Source organism: Acinonyx jubatus, chromosome B1, assembly GCF_027475565.1.
Source record: "Acinonyx jubatus isolate Ajub_Pintada_27869175 chromosome B1, VMU_Ajub_asm_v1.0, whole genome shotgun sequence".
Classification (NCBI taxonomy): Eukaryota; Metazoa; Chordata; class Mammalia; order Carnivora; family Felidae; genus Acinonyx; species Acinonyx jubatus.
In genome coordinates, this window is record NC_069382.1 from 43,636,031 (window position 1) to 43,657,916 (window position 21,886).

General features: G+C 55.6%; 1 protein-coding gene across 1 annotated transcript in view; it reads right to left on the bottom strand.

The window, feature by feature from the left end:
- ADGRA2 (adhesion G protein-coupled receptor A2) overlaps positions 1-21,886 on the bottom strand; it is a 35,361-nt gene that overhangs the window by 3,927 nt on the left and 9,548 nt on the right. Inside the window, exons 2-16 of the mRNA XM_027070399.2 lie at positions 18,244-18,315; positions 8,181-8,252; positions 7,852-7,923; positions 7,623-7,694; positions 7,173-7,336; positions 6,542-6,755; positions 5,876-6,040; positions 5,071-5,269; positions 4,414-4,563; positions 4,127-4,288; positions 3,126-3,350; positions 2,713-2,929; positions 1,602-1,810; positions 797-924; positions 362-485 (exon numbers count right to left, since the gene is read on the bottom strand). Of these exons, the coding sequence (XP_026926200.1) occupies positions 362-485; positions 797-924; positions 1,602-1,810; positions 2,713-2,929; positions 3,126-3,350; positions 4,127-4,288; positions 4,414-4,563; positions 5,071-5,269; positions 5,876-6,040; positions 6,542-6,755; positions 7,173-7,336; positions 7,623-7,694; positions 7,852-7,923; positions 8,181-8,252; positions 18,244-18,315 (2,245 nt within the window). The remainder of the gene's footprint in view (positions 1-361; positions 486-796; positions 925-1,601; positions 1,811-2,712; positions 2,930-3,125; positions 3,351-4,126; positions 4,289-4,413; positions 4,564-5,070; positions 5,270-5,875; positions 6,041-6,541; positions 6,756-7,172; positions 7,337-7,622; positions 7,695-7,851; positions 7,924-8,180; positions 8,253-18,243; positions 18,316-21,886) is intronic.

Consider the following 21,886-nt stretch of genomic DNA (forward strand, 5'->3'; position numbering starts at 1 on the left):
CATCCCCAGCTCTACCCAGATCCTCCTCAAGGTTCTGACCCTGTGGTCACCCTCTCGACTTCCAGCCCGGGGTTCTCTCCCACTCCGGAGACTTGACACCCCTGCTCTTGCTTTCTGGCTTGTCCCTGACCTCTCCTTGCAGACCCCATTCTCCACTTTGAAGACCCATCTCATAGTTTCTCTACTTCTTACCTCCCCTCCTCTCATGCCCCCGACCCCAGCAAGGCTGGACACAACAGTGGAGCTGGGGCCTGTTAGCATGAGTCCCCTTTTCCCCCTGCACCCACAGACTCTGTGCCTAGGCTGCCATCACTCATCTAGGAGCGCCCCCCGCCCCGCTCCAGCCCCTTCTCCTGCTTACTGCCTGGCAGACCGTCGGGTAGTTGGTGAGTGTGATGCCTCCTGCAAAGACGGCGGAGGTCATGGCCATGTGGAAGCACAAGTTCAGCAGCATGTGCCAGCCCTTCCGGGACACGTGGATGGAGCTGCCCCAGAAACAGTAATTAATGGGCCACTCCGCCCAAGATCAGGTCCATGGGGTCTCAAGGTAATTCAGAGAGCAAGAGGGAAAGGCAGATATCTATGTGCATACATGTGTGCGAGTGTGGTAGAGGCCCCAGGGCAGGAAGGGCTTAACCCCCAAGGTGTGTTTTCCAGCCCTAGACCCTGCAAATAAAATGCTAGGCAAGGGCCCAAGAAAGTCATGTGGCCCCACTGGGGAAAGGAACACTTGGCCAGTACTTGGTGAGACCCACAGCCCTCCCTCCTCGCCCACCCCTCCTGCGGGCGCTCCCACCTGTGGTTGAGGATGTAGGTGATGATGGTGGAGAAGAGGCAGAGCAGCAGCAGGGCGGTGCAGGGATACACGACAGGGTGCAGCCCTGCCCCTGAGCCCCCTACCTCCCTGGGGAAGGCACTCAGCTCCTAGAAAGAGTAGGAAAGAGGACGTATTAGGAAGCCAGGGGTAGAGGCCACCCCACGGAGTCCTGGCCAGCCCCCCAGGCCACTTTTCCTTTCCCCAAGCCCTGTCAGCTTTGGCCCCTAGTCCATCCAGGTAGGTGAAGATGTAAGTGCTGCGAGTCCGCTCTTAGGAAGTCAGTCTTAGGCAGTGTTAATCATCTACTGCCTGCCTATTCCTCCCTCCTAGTCTCTTGCCCTTCCGGGAGCTTTTCTGAGCCTCAGCCTGAAAATCGGGGATGAGGAAAGAGGTGGAAGTTTCTATCATCCAGCTGATCTGGGAGAGCGGGGTGCAAAATGTGGTGAGGGAGTGGGGTGACCAGAAAGGAGAAATGTTCCCAGATTTTTTTTTTTTTCCACTTTAACAATCTGGGTCTCAGTGTAGGATGTGAAGACCGGGCTGGGGAGTTCCAGGTCCATCTCTTTCGATGAGCGGAGGCAGAACCTCCCTGTCTCCTGAAAGATGAAAAGGTGTGGGGAAGGCCAGAGGGACGTTTCCCCATGAGTCCTACAGTTACGAGGCCCGATAAGGCTGCTGTCCTCTCTGTAGTTCTCTGTGGCTCCAGGTGATCCGAACACCCCCATTCTCACCTCCCACACATTCCACGGAGTTCTCCCAGCCTCTGGGCCCCTGTCGCACTCACCATGAGCACGGCCACATTGCCTAAGTGCTGGCAGTGCAGGGAGCTGACGTTGGGCTGGCTGGAGCGGAGCTGGCAGCCCTCGGGGCTCCAAGCCCCGGGGCCGCCCGGCCCATCCTGGCTCCATCGAGCTGCCATGGGTTCGGCCCCTTCAGCCCAATGCCGTAGCGAGATGGCCACTGGCTCGGTCAGGTTCCCCACACCACAGCCACCTGCGGGAGACAGGGAGGTCCACACGGGTGGAACCGGGCTGCGGGGAGGCTGGCTGTATGGAACTAGGTGGCCGCGAGTGAACAACAGCCCGAGCGTGCACTGAACGCCTGCGGGCTGGGCGCCGGCCGGACTTCGGGACATGGTTAGGTGCCAGTTCGGGCCCTGCCTTCCAGGTGGTCAGTCTCACCAGGGTGACACAGGGATGGATCAAAATAAAGCACCAGGGGGCGCCTGGGTGGCTCAGTCAGTTAAGCATCCGACTCTCAGTTTCGGCTCAGGTCGTGATCTTGCGGTTTCCTGGGTTCGAGCCCCGTATCAGGCTCTGCGCTGGCAATGCAGAGCCTGTGTGGAGTTCTCTCTCTCTCTCTCTCTGCCCCTCCCCTGCTCACGCTGTCTCTGTCTCTCTCAGAATAAATAAATAAACTTAAAAAAAATTTTTTTTAAAGAAAAATAAAGCACTGGGAGGTGGCCTGTTCCAAGTGCCAAATGAATGGTGGTGACCTACCTGAAAAGAGGGGACTCTGGGGCTGGGGTCAGGGACAGGAAGGTGGAAGGTACTTGTACTCAGGGAACAAAAGGTGAAGTGAGGATTCGGGGATGGAGGGAGTGGGGGCACCCGGAGAGGGAAAGTTGGCACCAGGTTAGGAGGTCGGAGGGAGGGAGGGAGGCCAAGGTGGGTCAAGGGTCTGTGTTTTTAACTCTTGCAATTTGACAAATCTGGGATATAAATCCCAATGTCTTCCTGAGGCTTTTCTCCAGCAGTCCTTTACAGGATGTCTCTGTCCCCTATCATCCTGGGAAATGGGGTGTGGTCACTCTCCTCTGCCACTCCCCCAGGCTCTTAGGGGGTGCTGTGGGTGAGGGAAGGGCAGGAAGGGGTGTGGGGAGTTCAGCGCCTTACTGGTTCCTGCAAAGATGACAGGGGTGGCCACGCCACGCCTCTTGCCAGGCCCGGGGGCTCCGGGACGTGAGGTGTTGCCATGGCTGCGGAAGAGGCGGCCGTTTCGGAAGACAAGCAGTTGCAGGGTGCAGTCTGGGGGGACAGGGGGAGCCAGGGCAGCCGGAAGGGACGAGAACAGACTGGGCGGCAGCTGGATGGAGGCCAGGGCCACGCTGTTCTGGGGGGACATCGGAGTTCCTCAGAGACATCTAGGACCCCCTAGGACTCCAAGGCCTAACGGCTCCCCCCTCCCCCCTCCCCTCTACCCCTTTTCTGGAGCAGCTTCCACTCACAGGACCCGCTTCCACGAGGCACCTGCATCTGGGCACATCCCCTCTTAGCATCCGCCCCCACACGCCTCCCCCAGTGCCCACCTTGATGTGGAAGGACGACAGAGAAATGCTGGGCCTCCCCGTGGTACAGCGGAAGCGGAGCTGCTGATCGGCCAGGGGCTCTGGCTCCGGGGAGGGGTTCTGGCCGGGGCTTCCGGGCCGTATGCCCAGCACTCCCGCCTCCCTTCTCTGGAAGGCTGTGCAGGTCAGCCCCACGTAGCTGTGTGGCTTGATGAGGTAGGCCTCCAATGCCACGTTTCTTGAGTTCTAGGGACAGGGAACTTGTCACTCCCCCCGCATTTGAGATCTGGCGGCTCTCTCTTGGCTTCCTGCTGAGACCACACGGTCCCTCTCTGCGGGTTTGCTCAGGCTGTGTCCCCCTACACATTCTTCCTTCCCATCTTCCCAAGGCCTGGCAGTCTTAGGTCTGCTGCCGAGTCTCCCCTACCCCTGGCGATGGCACCTTCTTCCTCCTAAGACCTTTCCTCCCACTCACACCCTACCTTGTATCTTGCTCACTTCTCAACAGATACTAGTTCTGCCACCCCAACCAAACCGTGGAGCAGGGTCCACGTCCAGCCTCCTTGTACCTCCGGAAGTGCCTAGCAGAGCATCTTGCTCCCCTGTGGTTGCTAATGGGTTCACAACCTACCCCTGGCGATCTCACCCTCTTTTCAGGGGACAGATGTCTCCGTCACTCCTCATTCCATCACAGTGCTGTCACCCTGATCCCAAGCCCCTCTAGTTCCTTGGGCTGGTGCTACGGTTCCGTTCCCCACCGTGAAGTCTTGCACAACTTCTCCCTCTCACTGGCCCCCTCTCCTTTGCACTGCTCCTGACAACTCGGAACTGAATTCCACTCCACTGAGTCATGCTCCGTGCTCTGGCTAGCTGGGCGCACGGCAGGTGCATACTTGGAGGACTTGCTGCCCGAAGAGAGGAGTGTGTCTGTCCTGGCTGGCGAGGGTTGGCCCCTGTTGATTCTAAGGTCCCTCCCAGTGCGAGGCTCCCCAAGGAGCTTCCTCCCAGCTGACCCATATTACCACAGAGATGTGCTGGGCATGGGGGCTGAGGGCAGCCCCCCCGATGCGCTCCAGGGCACCCACGATGCCGCTGCAGGCCTTGTCTTCACGCTGGGCCAGCCACAGCAGGTGCTCGTCTACCAGCATCAGGTTGCTGGCCATGTCCACCATCACCTCCACCAGCTGGCGGGGGGCAGGGAGTCACTGAGGGCAGGAGTCGGGTTTGGGGCCCAGGGGCAGGGACACAAGAGGCTTGAGCAAGGGACAGGGAGGTTTCCAGGGGCCCCAGAGGCCGGGTTGAATCTCACCTCTTTGATCTGGTCGACATAACCCAAAAATTTTTGGATCATCTGAGCCACATAGACAACATCCATCATGTCCGAGAAGCTGGCCGCCTCAGCTGTGTACACCCGCAGCTGGTGGGCCAGGGTCAGCGCGTTGGAGGCGTTGATGGGCATCTGGGAGAATTGAGGGGAGAAAGGAGACCGTCCAGTTCTGCTCCTTCTCCCCGAGAACTGCCCCTAGGGGGCCCCCTTGTCTGTGCTGATGCTCAGGGTGCTGGTGCCTGGGGAGAGGGGTCTAGCCCACCAGCTGGGTCTAATCAAGACAGGAGGCACAAGGAAGGAATGAACTCAGGACTCGAGACTGTCCACTCCGAACACCACTGGCATAAGGACAATGGGACGACCTCACGCTGTCCTTGTTTTCCCCCTTAAGGCTGTCCTTGCTGTGTTTGGGACTAAAGATGCTCGGGGTGGCCCTGGGAGGGGGTGGTCTGAATTGCCTGGAAGAAGAAAATCCAGAGAACAAGAGCCCCTCACTGCGCACGCCCACGGGCAGGAGGGGTGGCGGAGTGGCCGTGAGGGGGCCTCTGGGCCCCGTGGGGCCAGCGGGCTTCTCTCCTTCCCGTTTCCTGACCCAGAGCAGACGGGATGCCCCCTGCCCCTCTCCTCTCCTGGCCTCACCAGCACAAAGGTGTAGAGCACGCGGGTGATGTCGTTGGTGTACAGACAGTGGGAGTAGTCCCCGGGCTCCCAGCGGCCAGCTCGGTCACACCGGCGGGAGGCTCGGGTGCCCGGGGCACCCCCGCTCAGGGGCACTGAGGTGAAGGGGTACTGTAGGCAGGACTGGTAGGCTGTGATGCCGGCCAGGGTTCGAGGCCACCTGGGGGTAGAAGCAGGAGGCTGCTGTTGCCCCAGGCTCTTCCTTCCCTCAGAGCAAGGGTCCCTCCCCTGCCCTCGAGAACCTAGATGCTCGGGCCCCTTGGGACCTGGGAGAAGGCTTCAGAAGCGAGGGTTTGGACTGGCCTTCCAGGGGCTCCCGAGCCCCACCTTCTCTCTAACTCTGTGTGTGTTCAGAGTCGGAGCCCTGAGTTCAAGTCACTTAGCCTTGGCGCCCCTGAGTATTCTCAGCTGTACAACAGCGAGAACAGACCCGTCCTCGCTAACTGAGGGAGCCATTGGGATATTACGGCATGTTTGTTGTGCGAGAGTTCTGTGTACTGTTAATGTAAGGAAGCAAACCAAAGAAACAAAAAAATCCACCCAAACTTCCTGTTCTGCACAGCACATCTCAGATGGGGAGTTCATACCAAAAGACAAGGGCTCTGTCAATACAGCAGCGGGACAGTGGCACTTGGAGCTGGACGACAAAAGTGCTGTCTGCATCTCAGAGCAGATGGGGAGACCCTGGTCACCGGTGTTGTCAGACGCAGGAGCAGGGGTGGGGGCTGGGAGGGGGGGTCCTCTGGGGCAGCAGAGGCGACCGCACCTGAAGTCCCCGCGGTTGTTGGCCACTCGCTCAGCCGGGCAGTAGGAGGCCGAGGTCTCCAGCACCACGATCTCCACCTTCTTGCTGGCGTTGCCCTGGGCCGTGGACACCGAGCACTCCCACTCCCCTGACGCCCACACGCCGATGTGAGACACGGTCAGCTCACTGCAGGCGGGCAGGGGGAGGGCCGGCTTGGCGAGGTGCTCCAGGTGGCCGCGCCACTCTCTCTGAGTGCCCCGGCCTCGTCCACCCGCGTCACCCTGGCCTAAGTGTGCAGGGCTTGAGCTTCGGGGTTCTTTTTCCTTTAACTGAGTGAGGGATACAAGTACATACTCCCATCGGCCTTAAGATATTGTTTTCCTGAGCTTCAATTTCCCTGTGTGTATCAGGGAGATAATAATACCTCTCTCGCAAGTCTATTGGAGAGATTAAGTCTGATAATAGAGCTTTTACATCGTAAAGGCACTAAAGAAAAGTCAGATGTGATCCTTTTTTTTTTTTTCTATCAGGCATTTAATCTGTATTCCCCTATCCAGACCGTGAGTCCTGCATTTCCAGGCACACACACAAGCACACTCTTAACGCCCATGAATGTACTCCCAAGGACATCTGGGCACAGGGCGTTGGGCGGGCGGGGGATGGGTACTGTGGCAGCAGGGCCTGTACCTGGTGATGAAGGTGCAGTCATGGATGAGGCTCTCGGCCAGGAGGATGCCCGCCTGCTCGTCACCCTCCAGGGGGGCCCGGTTGTGGTACCAGCGGATGCGGGTGTCTTCGCCCAGGTAGCTGGCAGAGCACTGGAAGGGCAGTCGGTCACCCTGGAAGACCACTTGGCGCAGGGACGGGATGAGGTGGTGCGTGTGCAGCTCCAGGGCCCCTTCTGTGGGGGGGACACCAGGGCAGTGAGGCCCGCGTGCAGCAGCGTGCGAGATGCCGGGGGCAGGGGCGTGGTGTGTAGAGCCAGGAGTGGAGCTGCACTGGAGCCCACTCTGGCTGGGGAAAAAGGGGCAGGAGAAAGCCTCTGGAGATAAGAGCACAAGGAGGGGGCGGGCGGGTTTGGGGCAAGCAAAGAAAAGCGCTCCTGTGGCAGCACATTTGTCACCCCTGGAGGTGGGACCGGATGCAAACACAAAGCAGCAGCCCCAAAGAAAGTTTAGGAACAGCTGATGGAGAAGGACCCCCAGGGGGATCTGAGGGAGAGGATGCCCTGGAGAATGAGAGGCAGGGGGAGCCTCGAGCCAGTGGGGCCCTTCAGGAGCGCGTCTGCGCCAAGGGTGCAGGGTGAGGGCGTGCTTACCGCAGCGCAGCTGGGCCTCCTGGAGGCCACCCAGGGCCTGGGCGTGGAGGGCACCGGGGTAGGCACAGAGCGTGTGCTCCGACAGCTGCAGGGAGCGATTCCGGGCCCAGGACAGCAGCCAGCGCAGGCGGCAGTCGCAGGTCAGGTACTCAGTGCCGAGATCCCTGCAGAATGGGTAGAGGGGCCACAGAGTAGAGCGGAGGGGGCGTGGGCTCAGGGGGTGGGGTTGGAGCCCTGGGAGGGAGACTGAGGCTGGGAAGGGCACATTTGGGTATGCGTTTGCCACCACCAGCCTGGCGATGGTGGGAAGGCAGGTATGATGCTTTCAGCCATTGCCTGTCCCGCCTATGCATAAGGCTGGCCACGGTGGTCATGATACTTGCATGTGTCCTTCCTGGGCAGAGAAAGGAAGCAGAGGTCTGAGTCCTTGGGCTGGAAATAGATACTCACACAACCTTAAGGGCTGGCAGCTCATCAAAGACCCCAGGTTGCAGACTGGAGAAGATGTTTCCAGATATGTTTCTGCAGGGGGGGGCAGGGAACAGTGAGCCCGGATCTCAGGGTCTGCCTGAGCCAGAGGAGGGAGGAGTGGGTGAAGGGAACACAGGGGACTCTGAGGGTCTGGTGCTGCCCTCCCTCCTCCCAGGCCCATCCTCCCCACTAACTGCCCCTCACTTACAGTCGGAGAAGCCTGGGGAGGCCCTGGAAGGTCTCAGAGGTGAGACAGCCAATCCGGTTGTTGGATAGATCTCTAGAGAGACACACACACAGCCTCAGCAAGCTGGCCACGTAGCAGCACGTGGATCCACTCGTGGGGGACACAAGTGTGTGGCCGGGGCTCGTGTGGGGAGTAGGATGAACAAGGAGATGGGCTTGAGGTGTCTCCTCCATCAGCGCCCCCCGCCCCAGCAATACAGCGTGTTGGGGACAGGGGCGCTGTGAGTGGGGAAACGAGAAGGGACCCAGGGGACCGTCCCCAGGGCTAGGGGAGCAGGACATGCCACTTACAAGCGCTTCAGCTCTCCCAGGCCCAGGAAGGCCCCGGGATGCACCGTGCTGATGACATTGTTCCTCAGGTCCCTGTGGGAGGCAAGTGGGAGTACTCACACCTCTGCCTGTCTGGGCCACATGCTCTCCTGGGGTGGAGAAGCTTCACTTTTACCAGACAAGAACTAGATTTCCTTCTAAATCTCCTCAGTGCTGGTTGGGAGGCTGGACGAAGGATCCCACCCCTTAGATGCATCTCCACGGCCCACCCCAGCTACCGTCAAGGGGTGCTGGTCAGAAGGGTGTCAGGAAGCATATGGAAGCCAAGAGATGGGGTGGGGCCACCTGGGACACAGAAGCAGCGCATGGTGGAAGCAAGGAGGGGAGCCGGCACTGAACTGGGAGCCGGGAGCCCTTGCTCCAGGTCGCTCCAATCCGAGCTACCCAGGATCTCACAGGGGCTGCTGTGTGCACCACTTGAAAACGGATGTGAAAGTCTTTTGTAAATTGCTATCCAAAGGTAAGATCTCCTGGAGTGTGGCACTGGGGGAGGTATTTTCATAGCCATCCTGTCCATGTTGATCTCTCCATTTGACAGGTGTGGAAATGGGTCAAGCAGCTGATGACCGCATGGGTGCTGACCTGGGTCTCTGATTCCAGGGCACAACCATTACCGTCCTCCTCCCCGACCCCCCGCCCCGCCCAGTGATCCCTCATTCTTCAGGTGAGGAAGGCAAGGCTGAGGGGGTAAAGGTTTGTCCACCTGCCTTCTCCCCATGGTCTCCTAGGAGCCCACAGTACTGAGGGAAAGTGGCAAGGGAAACACCATCTCTGGGCTGAGCCCGAGCAGGTCCAGACAGAAGAAGGTGGTGCCCCCCCCGCCCCCCCCCCGCACCTGCCCTCCAGGGGTTCACGGGGGCCAAAGGCCACCCACCGGGAGGAGCAAATTGTCTGTCCCAGAGTCTGGTTGCTCAAGCTCAACCACAGCCACACTCCAACCCTCCCTCCCTTTTATCACCTCCCCCAGTGGTGGCAGGGTAGAGCTGAAGGGGCAGTTCCTGCCCACTGGGGACCCACCAGTGCCTACCTGGTCCCAGCTCAAAGCCTGGCAGACCGGCAGCTATCTGGGACCACTGAGGACCAAAGTGAGCACTGGCCCACTGGCTGCATCCCATCCTCTGCTTCCTGGGCACAGCCACTGGTGTCTAGACCACCAGCTGGCCACTCACCCAACTACTCAAGGACTACTCCAGCACGCGCGCAGCCTCACGGAGTAATGCGCCAGGAAACCTCCCTGCTCAGCCAGACTGCCTCCCCTCCTGGGACCGTGGGCTGGGGGCTGCTGCCTCCTTGTTTGCTCCCTTCATTCCATGGTGCTCTCTGTGCATTCCCACCCCACCCCAGGCATCTAGGTAGATTATGAGGCAGAGGGCAAGGGTGGGGGATTCCTGGAGTAATCAACCTGTCAAAAGGGCCTGTGCAAGAAGGTGGAGATTGACAGAGATATCTGGGGCCAGCCTGCTTTCCAAGGCCCACCACCCTCCAGCCCAGAATGACACAGGGTGCACTTGGCCCTGCCTGCCAAAGTCTCAGGGACATCTGTGGATTATGGGCACGAGGGGGTTAACTAGCCGCTCCCAGCTCTGGGAGAGGAAATGGGTGTCCAGGATGGAGGGGGGGGGTGCCATCCCACCAGGGGGTCTGTTTTCCGCACAGACAGTCCCAGCTGGGGACAAAAACACCCAGAGAGAGAGAGAGAGAGAGAAAAAGGAGAAATAAAACACGCTGCTTAGTCCCGCCCATGGCCAAGGGTCCTCATACCGGAGCTCCCTCTCATACCGAGGACGTGGCCTCCATAACCCCGTGACCCTTGAGAAAGAAGGGAAAGTCAGCAGAAGGGGCCAGCTTCCTCAAGAAGGGATGGCTTCCATACCCAGGCATGCTGGTAGTGCCCCAGCGGGGACTGTGCAAGTATGCAGACCCTAGATGCTCGCTCAGCATGGACACTGGAGAGGGACAGGAAAGGTGCCCCGCCTGGCCTGGGTTGCCCTTCCTGCCCGGCACCCCCCTTTTGGCTCCTTACTCTCACAGCACCCCCTCCAGTGCTGTTCCAGCATGTGCCCCCTGGCCCCTGTTGGGGTCTGGCCATTCTCAGGGCTCTGCCTCCCACCCCCACGCGGGGGACGGGCAGAGGGAAACACATTCCTCATTGTGTCACTTCCCTTCATGGGCTGCCAAGGGGCTGAGGCCGCAGCCCCCCGCCCCTTCCCTCTCTGCTCACTGTGTTTATTCTCATTTCCTCCCCGGCCCCCCTTGAGAACCCCCACCCCGCCTGCCCCACTGATGCTCTGCAGATGGGAGCAAGGCGGCCACTCGGGCCCCAGCCCCTTCCTGCCCTGGGTTTCCTGCAGCCCGGAACCAATGGGGGGGGGGGGGGCGGCGCTGAGAGGGGAGCTTCCCCCGGGCGCTGGCGCTCCTTTTCCCTTGCGTCACACCCACAGAGTGGCTTTAGGGGTGACCAAGGCAGCCTTTCCATTCCAGAGCCCAGGCAGGCCAGGCCTGAGTCTTCTCCTGAGGAGCATAGGCCGGAGGCTGCTCACTGATGGGGCTGATGGGGTCATGGACCCTAAGGCAGGGGAAGTGTGGCTCTGGGGCTGTACCCTCTCTAGCAGCAAGAGGAAATACTATCATAGAACTTGGATTTTTTTTTTTTTTTTGGACCAGCAAGGTCCCTATAGGTTGGTGCTTCTCGCTTTACCACATCATTTTGAAAATCTGATGATGGCTATGGACTCCTGCTTCAGAAAAATGCACTACACCCAACACTGTATGATTTCTGAGGGCTTGTGGCACCCAGGTTACAACCCCCTGTTCGGGATTGTCTAAATCCGATCCCTTCATTTCTTAGCTGAGGTCATGAGGATGAACAGATGTTTCTGTGATGTGGAATCTCTCACTTTCTCCTTGCTTCCACAGAGCCCAGGTCTTGTAGGCTGGGAAAGTTGCGGTGTATGAATGGAGCCTCCCCTCCCCACCACCCCTCGCCCAACCCAGAGCAGGCTACCTTGACTCTAGGCAAACCCTTCTCCCTGTACCTGTGCCAATTTGGAGGAGAAGGACCCGATGGCAGAAGTCAGGCATGGGGGGCGGGGGTGGGATTCCTGAGAGCAAAACATACCCTCTACCCTTGGGAAAGCTGGAGCTCAGGAAGCTGAGTGTGTAAGAATGAGTGTGTGAGCATCAGCAATAAAGGGGCAGATTAATAAAGTGGACTTCATAAAAACTTAAAACTTTTCCTCTGTAAAGGACATCATCAAGAAAGTGAAGGACAACCCAGGGAATGAGAGAAAATCTATATCTGATAAGGACCTTCTATCTAGAATATATAAATATATAAATGAGAGAAAATATATCTGATAAGAACCTTTATCTAAAATATATAAAGGACTCTTCCAACTCAATAATGAAACAACAAACCTGCTGGGAAAAAAAAAGGGCAAAGGATTTGCATAGACATTTCTCCAAGGAGGAGGCAGAAATGACCAAATAATGCATGGAAAGATGGTCAGCACCATTAGTCATTAGGGAAATGCAAAGAAAAACCACTACGAGCTCTCACCTCACATGCACTGAGATGACTATAATACAAAAAACAGGCAACAGCAAGTGTTGACGAGGGTGTGGAAAGACTAGAACCCTTATGCATTATTGGTGGCAGTGTAAAATGGTGCAAGCCGCTGTGAAAACCAGTTTGGCAGAGGAACTACAGAACCCAGGTGCATATCCAAGAGAAGTTCACAGAAACCTGAACGCAAATGGTCGCAGCAGCATTATTCATAAGACGGCCCAAAGTGGGAACATCCCAAGTGTCCATCAACTGATAATGCATTCGTGCTACATTCACACAACAGAATATTAGGCCATAAAAAGGAATGAACTGCTGATATATGCTATAATATGGATAAACCTTGAACACATTAGGCTAAGTGGAAGAAGCCAGCTATAAGAGATTACACATGACATGATTCCATTGATAGGGAATGTCCAGAATAGGCACATCTATAGAGGCAGAAAGCAGACGAGCGGTTGTTTCAGGCTAGGAAATAGCAGGAGGAATGGGGAGTGGCTGCTCATGATTCAAGGTTGCTTTTTGGAGACGATGAAAATGCTCTAAAGTGAGGTCGTGGTGACTGCACGACTGTGTAAATATGCTACAAAGCATCGGATGCACACTTGCAGTGGGTGGACTTCACGGCATGTTAATTACACCTCCCTAAAGCTGTTAAAGAGCCGGTGTGCGCGACAGAGCGTGCACGTGTGCGCGGGAGCGCGTACAGCGTTTGGACAGGGTTGGGGCGGCCCCAAGTTGGCTCCCTCTGGCCCCCACAGACCTCCCTGCCTGTGGGTTTAGAAACCAAATTATAGGTTCAGAGGCCGCAGAGCAGCTTTCCCCGGGCCCTCCAGGACTTCCAGGGTTCATTGGAAAGTGGGGGCTGGCCTCCCCCCGCGCTCCGCCCCGCAGGTATGGGGGCTGTCTAGGGGAGGGTAGGGAGAGGATCCGGCTGGAGGAAACCTAGATGGTCTGGGGCTCTTCTTGTCTCTTAGGTCATCCAACAGGTATTTACTGAAAATGTACACTATGCCAGGCATCGGTGCTACAACAGCAAGCAAGAGGGCTGTCCCCGAACCCGTAAGCCTCCCTTCCCAGCCCTCAGCGGCTCCCAAGTCGGCAGCTTCTCTTCTGCATTCCTCCCCAGTGTGAGTGGGGATGGGAAGGGGAAGAAGGCGGGGCCAGGCGGCCTTGCTCTTGGCCCCGCCCACAGATTAATGGAAACCACCTGGCGGGTGAGCAGCGCTCCACCCCCAGGATCCCCCACCCCCCATTCCTTGCCATCGTTCCCATGAGCATCTGCTTCTAATGAGTGCCCGGCACTGCTGCATACCAGCCCCCGGGGCTCATTAATCTCATTAGGCAATGACAAATCATCCTGGGGCTGACCAGGCTCCCCTCACCAGGCCCTCTCCTCCAGGCATGCACAAGCCTCTGCGGGCTTGTGTCCACACACAGCCACTGACTCGCCTGCATGCCCAGGCTCTCTCCCTTGGCCTCTTCTGGGGGCTGCCTGTCCTGTGGCCCACTTGGTCCCCGTTTGGGGGGCTTCTCACTGTGACCGTGGCACCCTCGGAGCCCTGGAAGGTCTTCTGGTGGCCTGCTTTCTGTTGAATGCGTGTGGTGGGGGATGTGGGCAGAGATGCGAGGGACCAGAGGAACGGGCCATCCGTGAGTATTTCTGGCGCCCACGACCTGACTGTCCACCCAAGGCTGGGGCGCTCTGGGCAGATCCTATGCAACGAGGGGCTGCCGACATAACATCTTGCAATTTCACACTCTTCCGAGAAGGGAACAGAGTGGCCATTTACTGACAGCCCTTGCTGTCCCCACAACAGCCTGTCCAGGAGTCCCACACCGCCCTTTTCCAGGGGAGAAACCCGAGGCTTGGACAGGCACCCGGAAAGTAAATGGTAGAGGCAGGATGCAATCCCAGACCTCGCTTACTCCAGAGTGGAGTTCTATGCCCTTCAAGACCTCCCCACCCCAGAAGTCTTTCCTCCGCAATGGACAGGCTTGTCCATGCCGAGGGGAGCTGGGACACAGAGGGGAGGGCTCAGAGACAGGGTTTCTCACACCCATCTGGACGACTCTGTACACTCCTTGGCCATGAACTGCTCTGCTGGACCCTGTTTCAGGTTTTCTTGGCCGACAGAGCCCCACAAAGGGTGTCCCCCATCTCTCCTCTCACCCCAGGTGCTCTCTGGAGCACCTGTCCTCCCCTGAGATCATCTCAGGCACGTTCCCGCTTGGCGCTCTCTCTGTACTCCTCCCAGCCTCAAGGTCCTGCTATGCATTAACCAGGCCTACTCCCCCCATACGCTTATACTTAACCAATTTTCAAAGGCCAGAGGGGCGCTCAGCACAAGGAGGCAATGATGGCATTTTTTGCAGCCCCGACCTGCCATTTCCATTATTAGGCCAGGCCCCAACCCTCCCACGGGACTTGCTGCTCACAGGCTCTGGGATGTTAGGCTGCCATGGACTCAGCTGCCCAAGCCTGGACGTCTGAGCTTGCCAGCACAGAGAGATCAGTGTTTCCTGGCACTGACTGCACGCCAGGCCACAGCATCTCATTTGTGATGAATAGGCCCACAGTCTAGGGGTCATCTGGTCCACTGGTTCCCAACCCCGGATGAGCATGAGAATCGTCTGCATACCTTGTAAAAAATTCCCAGGCCCCTTCCAACCTGATGCATTAGCATCTCTGGGAGTGGGGCAAGGATCTCTCCCCATCCCTGGGATAGTGGAACACTGGTTTTTGATGACTAAGTTTTATGTGTTCACGTGGCCAGGCTATGGCACCTTGTAACTTACTCAAACATGAATGGAGGTGTTGCTGTGAAGGTATTTTGTAGATGTGGCTAAAGTCTACAAATCAATTGACTTTAAAGGAGATTACCTTTGGCAATATGGGTGGGCCTCATCCAATCAGTTGAAGGGCTTAAGATTAGCAAAAAAGTTTCCCGGAGAAGAAATTCCATCTCGAGACTAAAGCATCAACTCCTGCCTGACTTTCCAGCCTGCTGGCCTGCCCTACAGATTCTGGATTTGCCAGCTACCACAATCACACAGACCATTTCCTTAAATTAAATCTTCTTTATAAAGAACTAAAATAAAATAATTTCTTTTTTATTTTTATTTAAAAAAAGATTTTTTTAACGTTTATTAATGTTTGAGACAGAGAGAGACAGAGCATGAACGGGGGAGGAGCAGAGAGAGAGGGAGACACAGAATCGGAAGCAGGCTCCAGGCTCTGAGCCCTCAGCCCAGAGCCCGATGTGGGGCTCGAACTCACGGACTCACGGACCGAGAGATCGTGACCTGAGCTGAAGTCGGACACTTAACTGACTGAGCCACCCAGGCGCCCCTGAAATAATTTCTTTATACAGATACACACACACACACACACACACACACACACACACACACACACACATCTCCTATTGGTTCTATTTCTTCTATTTCTCTGGAGAACCTGACTGATGCAGTGATCAGCTGGGCTGGAGATCCTGGACTCCTCTGGCCCCTGCACTGCCTTCTATCCTTGAGAAGCATGAGCACCTACTGAACACAGCACACCCCTCTGCCCAGAGGCCTCCCCTCTTCTGGAAAGCCTGGCTGCATCACTGGGCGCTTTGATTTTTTTTCTTTCTCAAGCAGCACCCGTGGGTATCATACACACACACACACACACACACACACACACACACCAACATCATAAAGTTTAAAATCCATAATGTGCCTTACAAATCACCCTGTCCCCCCTTTTTTTACAGATGAGGAAACTGAGGTCCCAGACCTGGCACCCATGCCTGCATCGCTCTGACTTCATTTCCTACTACCCCCCATTAACATGTCCTTCTTCTTTTTTTTATGTTTATTTTTGAGAGAGAGAAAAAAAAATGATGAGTGGGGGAGGGGCAGAGAGAGAGCAAGACAGAGCGAGACAGAGGATTTGAAGCCAGCTTTGCACTGAGAGCAGAGCCCAATGTGGGGCTCAAACTCACAAACTGAAATCATGACCTGAGCTGAAGTCAGGCGCTCAACTGACTGAGCCACCCAGGAGCCCCAACATGTCCTTCTTCTGTTTCTCAGACCCACTAGGCATACTGTGGATGTAGGGCCTTCCCCTCCAGATTCTTCCTTCCTTAGGTCTTGGGCTCAGTCACCTTGTCAGCGAGTCCCTCCTTGACCTCGATACATAAAATAGCAGGCTTCCCCTCTGCCATTGCTTTCTCCCCCCTTCACCCTGCGTTGGGTTTCTTTGTAGTACTTATCATTTCCTGATATCTTTGTACATTTATTTGCTATTTTCCGGGTCCCATCAGTTGAGGGTAAGTTCCATGAGGGCAGGCACTTGGTTTGCTATGTTCACTCCCAGTGCCTAGAACGGAGCTCAGCACACAAACAGGGCTCTAGAATGAAGACCTTGGATGATTCCTAACCTCCAAGCAGGGCTTACACTCAGGATTCTGACTTCTCATCTGTCTCCTGCCCCGTGCGCCTGCCACGCCACATGATGTGGCAGTCAGTCATTATTCTTTGACTACTCTCATTTTTCTCTGATGGCTTCCCATGCTTTGAAAGCACCTGCCATGCAGTGACCTGAGTCTGTGGTGCTGTGGGGGGGGGGGGGGGGGGGGAGGGTTCAGTGTGGTGGCATGGGTGGGAAGGGAAGGAGGGAAGGACTGTCTTTTTTCTTTATCAGAACGTTTACTCTCATGAGACTGAAGGATGAGAAGCAAGGAGACCCCTGTGGGTCTTTGATAAAGTGAGAGGGTAAAGATGGGAAGACGTCAGTGGGGCCACGGGAGGCTCAGAGCAGCTCTCGCTGGAGGTGGGGGCAGGGCAAAAGGCTGGAGGCAGCTCTAGTTTGTCATCCTCCAAAAGATCCCTGGAAGGAGCACGAGGTTTCCGGCCCCCCAGCCCTCTAAGACCAAGCCTGGGCTGAGTGCAGGAATCCGAGCATCCGCACACTTAATTGCGTGTGGGAGGTAAAAGCTTTCCCTATTTGTTCGGACCCAAGGAGACTTTTTAATAGCAGCTTGGTGGCAGTCCTTTCTACCTTGTCTGGACCACCCTGCCTGTGAGCTGCAGAGCAGATGGTAGAGGGACCTGGTCACGGAGCTGTGTGCTTGCACAGTCAACATCCTGAGACCCCCTCCCACCCCAGCATGCCTCAGATCGGAGAGAACGTCCTCTGCCTTTCCACTCGGAACGTGGGCTTGCACCTTCTACCCCTACTAGCCCAGCCAGGCCTCTGAGCTTTCCTTATGGCCCTGGGGACTTTGGAGGAGAGGCTTTCCCTTTCCCTGTGAAGTGGGTGGTAATAGAGATGATCTCATAAGATCATGGTCATGGTTAACGATCTAAACTCCATGTCATGTAGATACTGCATCCCAATTGCCCTTGAGTGTTCCAGCCCTCACAGATCAGTGAGGTTCCTCCTTTGGGCATTAGGGAAACCCCAACCTCCTTAATTCTAACACACGTGGCATTGTCGTAGTCTCCACTAGACTATAATCTCTGGCTCTTTGAGAGCAGGCTTCCCCCTGATTCTTCTGTATCCCCCATCACACTGATCCAAGCCTGTCGGGTGAAATGGTACTAGAGGGGCAGGGGCCCTGTTGAAGGATTTAGGAATGCCCAGCAGGGCGGGAGCAGAGGTAGGAGAGAGGGTGCTGAAGGGGCGGAAAGAAGCAAGGATAGGGCTCCAGGAGGGACGGGGGCCCAGATGTCCTGTGGGAGGCAGGACCTAAAGCTGTCATACAGGCTATGGTTCCTGGAGCTGGTCAGCTGAACAGGGAGTTGACAGAGGGGCTCGTTTGGCAGGTTAAGTAGCTTGCCCTTGACTGAGTCAGGTCCCCAACTCTGTTAGAAAAGTTCTTCCTGGCCAGCGGGGTCCTTGCAGTCCTGAGTCCAAGGCCAGCCTGCCTGGGCCTGTAGGGCAGGACACAGCTCCAGACCAGGGCAGTGCGGGTGGGGGCCTTCTGGATGTAATCCACTTTCCCACCCTCGGCCCAGGCGCTAGCCCCTTGGGGCTTTGTCTGTTGGTTTGTTTGGCTGGGGGGAGACAAGGAAAGAGGCCCCAGTCACACTAAATCCTCCTCAGCCCTTTATGCTGGGCCCCCAGCTGGATGGGGGAGATGGCATCTGGCCAGCTAAGGGGCTCAGCCCTCACAGCTAATTGCTCATTAAAGAGCGTTAATGAATTTCCCTTAGCCCCATCCTTGCCTAAACCAGCGAGGCTTCCCTACTTCTCGCTGCCGTCACTGGTTGAAGGAGCCGGTCTCTCTCTGTGCCCTTCACCTGGTGGTCAAGTCTCGCGGGTCTGACTCTGGGCCCTGCTTAGCCAGCAGGTCCTAGGGTTGAGAAGTCCCTCGGCACCCAGTGTTCCCCCTCCTGCCTGGACTGACTTTTTGCCCATGACCGTTATCCCCCACCTCCGCCCCACTTTGCCCCAACACTTACAGCTTCTCCAGCAGGGACAGTCCCAGGAAGGATCCATTCCGCAGCCCAGTAATCTTGTTGTTGCTCAAGAGCCTGAAGGAACAGAGAGAACACAGACAGGAGAACGTGCTGTTACAAGCCAGAAAGTGTGGCTGGAGCGGGGATGAGGTCTCACCACTACAACCATGTTGCTTTCTGTGTAAATGGTGCCCCCTTTCTTGTAAATGGTGCAAGACAGGAGCCCCACCCCCTCCAGGGAAGAGCCAGGGAATGGTTCAAGCAGATTGGTTAGCCCGCTGAGCCCCAAATTAGATATTTCGCCTGCCCTGGGTTCCCTGCCATGGCCCGCATCTGACTCAGGACTCTATGTAAGTGGGCTGAACAGGTGTCAAGTTGCAATGGCCCCTTTCCACCTTAGAACCACTGCCCGAGCCACAGCGCCCTCCTCCTGCCCTCCAGGGCTCTTTCTCAGGTCTTCAGCCCCATACCCTGAGGAGAGTGGTAGGGGGAATGGTCTGAATTGGGTCAGGGCTCTGGCAGGTGGAACAGGAGGTCCAGTAGGTATGGAGGCAGGTGGGAGGAGCTGCCCATCCTTGGGCAACACTCTGTGAGCCGAGGACTTCACAGGAGGGGACTGTTCCCGGCCCTCGAAGGCCCCCAGCTCAGAGGGACTGCATACCCTTGCCTCCCTAAGCCTGGCTTCGGCCTCGACAGAAAACCGATAGAACCCTGTGCCTGGTGGAAGCCCGGGCCTTGGCCTTTGCCTCTGCCCACTCTGAGTTCTGTTTATTTATTTGTATTTAGAGGGGGAGGAGAGGGGGGCCCCAAGCTACTGACTAAACCCACTCTGCCCACCCACTTAGCCTTTCTCTGCCAGACTCCCTCCCTGGGAGGAGGAAGTTCCAGACCAGCCAAAGGGCTCATCCTTTGAGTTAATTGCTTATTAAAACGCTTTAATGAGCCTCTCAGCCCAACTCTTGCCTGCTCTGGGCTGAAACAAAGGGTTTCACTTCTTTGCTCCTATTGGTGGACATGGAAAGGCCAGAGTTGTAGGTCTGGAATCTTCTCTCGAGTGGGCAGCCTCTGGGATGGACAGTAAAAGAGATCTTGGGGGACGGGGGTGGGGACAAGGCATGCTAGCAGCTGTCAAGAGTTCTGCCCACAAGCTTACTGGAAGTGGGTAGGTGAATATATCAAGACAGGTGTGAGATGGCCCCAGACAGCTGACATTCCAATACTCCACCTTCAAGAGGCTCGTGGAGGACAGACAACGGCCAGGATGGAGGCTAGAGTGGAAGGGGGCTCCCTCCCTTCCCTGCTCTCCAGATAGACCCCTCCCACCCTTCTGGTCCCCAACTAAGGGTCCTTTCAACAGTGACACTTCCTAGCAGGGCCTGAATAGTGACTGTGTGAAAGCGTTGCGGGGGAGGGGATGCTGGGTTTCCAAAGGGCTCACACACACACACACACACACCCCCTTGACATTTCAAAAAGTACATCACAGTTGTCATTATATGAATAATTAGAACTCACATTGACCCCTTTATTCTCATTTTATGGATTAGGATGATTTTAAAACTTTAAGAAGTTTACTTATTTATTTTGAGAGAGAGAGAGTGAGCAGGGGAGGGGCAGAGAGAGAGGGAGAGAGAGAATCCCAAGCAGGCTCTGCACTGTCAGCATAGAGCCTGATGTGGGGCTTGAACGCAGAAACCAAGAGATCATGACCAGAGCTGAAACAAGAGTCAGACACTTAACCAACTGAGCCACCCAGGTGCCCCTGATTGATTAGGATGATTTTAAATCACATTACACATGGTGGTTATAAATCATAAATAATCTTGTCAGTTCTTAGGGCCTCTAATGGTCTCATTTAGGCCCTGGTGGGGCTGCAGGGGCTCCCTCTGTGGTGACGGGCTCTTGATGGTGTGACTTTTAAATCAAAGCCCACCTCGCCTCATCTCTTGTTCATTCCCTTCGTATGCTCAGAGTTTGAGGTTTAGAGGTTGCATTAAATGTCAGAGAAGGTGAGAGAGGACCCCTCAGTGTTTTTAGAAGTGTCAGGAAGAATAGTGGAGAAAGGGCATAGGTTTCAACTCCCCCCCCCCCCCAACCCCAAGGGTGTCCCCCAGGGACTGCCCCCTCCTTGGGTTTGTGGGGAATGGGATGCTGATAAGGCTGAGGGTACAGGGGAGGGGGAGGAGGAGGGAGAGGGTATGGTAGGAGAGAGAAACAGGGCTGCTGAATTATCACAAGCCTGTTCATGAAGGGGGAAGCCCGAGAACATTATTTCTCAAACTTGAGCAGAGATCTGTTAAAGGGAGGAAAAAATATCTTCTTTCCTGAGAATATGTCTGAGGATTCTAGTTTGAAAAATATTGACTTTGGAAATGAAAATCTTACACTATGAAAATACCTTCTAATAATTATCTCAAAATTATCTGCAAAAGAATTTTGTTTAAATATCATTGAACAGAAAATTAAAAAAAAAAAAAAAAGTCCTCCAACTCCCAAATCCCTGAGATTAAAACCTGGGATCCTAATTTGAGAATCCTGTCTAGACAGGTCTAAAGGTGGCGTTGGGGTGCACCCCACATTCTTCAGACTCTTCAGCCTTTAACCTTTGAACACATTTTGCATACCCCAAATTCTTTAACCCAGAGCTGGTCAATAGAAGTATAGTGTGAGCTGCATACATAATTTCAAATGTTCTAATAGCCACATTTTTTTTAAGTTTAAAAATTAATTCTAATAATATATTTTATTTATTTATTTATTTATTTATTTATTTATTTCAACGTTTATTTATTTTTGGGACAGAGAGAGACAGAGCATGAACGGGGGAGGGGCAGAGAGAGAGGGAGACACAGAATCGGAAACAGGCTCCAGGCTCTGAGCCATCAGCCCAGAGCCTGACGTGGGGCTCGAACTCACGGACCGCGAGATCCTGACCTGGCTGAAGTCGGACGCTTAACCGACTGCGCCACCCAGGCGCCCCTAATAATATATTTTATTTAACTCAAAGTATTAAAATGTTAGCATTTCAACATGCGATCGATATACAAAATTAGTAATGAGACGTTTTCCTTTTTTCTGTTTTCGGTACTCACACTTTGGAATCTGCGAGTATTCTACTGTTCCAGCATATCTCAATTCAGACCAGCCACCTTACAGGTGCTCAGGAACCACATGTGGCTAGTGGCTTAACCCTTATCCAGTTTCCTTGTGGCCAGCACCTCCCCAGGAGGAAGTCTGGGTTGCTTGAGAGATACTGAGGAAATTGTGTGGGGGGGGGGGGCGGGAGTGTGTGGGGGCAGAGCAAAGGATTGGGGACCAGCCCAGAGTCAGGTGAGGATGAGCCTATGGCCCAGAAAAGGACCAACTCATCTCTTGGTGTCCTATCCCTCTCTGGCAGGGCCCCCTCTCTCTGAGGCAGCCCCTGTTGTGCTGGGGAGGTGCGGGGGCGGGGGTCAGCTGCAGCCCACGCTTCCGGTTTGACTAGCTCGGTGCAAACGCTGTCTTGAAATGAGATACTTTTCTTGTAGCAGAGAACACGTCCCTGATCTCCCCCATACCCACTCTCTATAAGCCATTCATGAAAGCAGGGACACCAGGCAAACAGTGGTTCACCCTTCTCCTCCCATGGGTCCCCTTCTTGCCATAT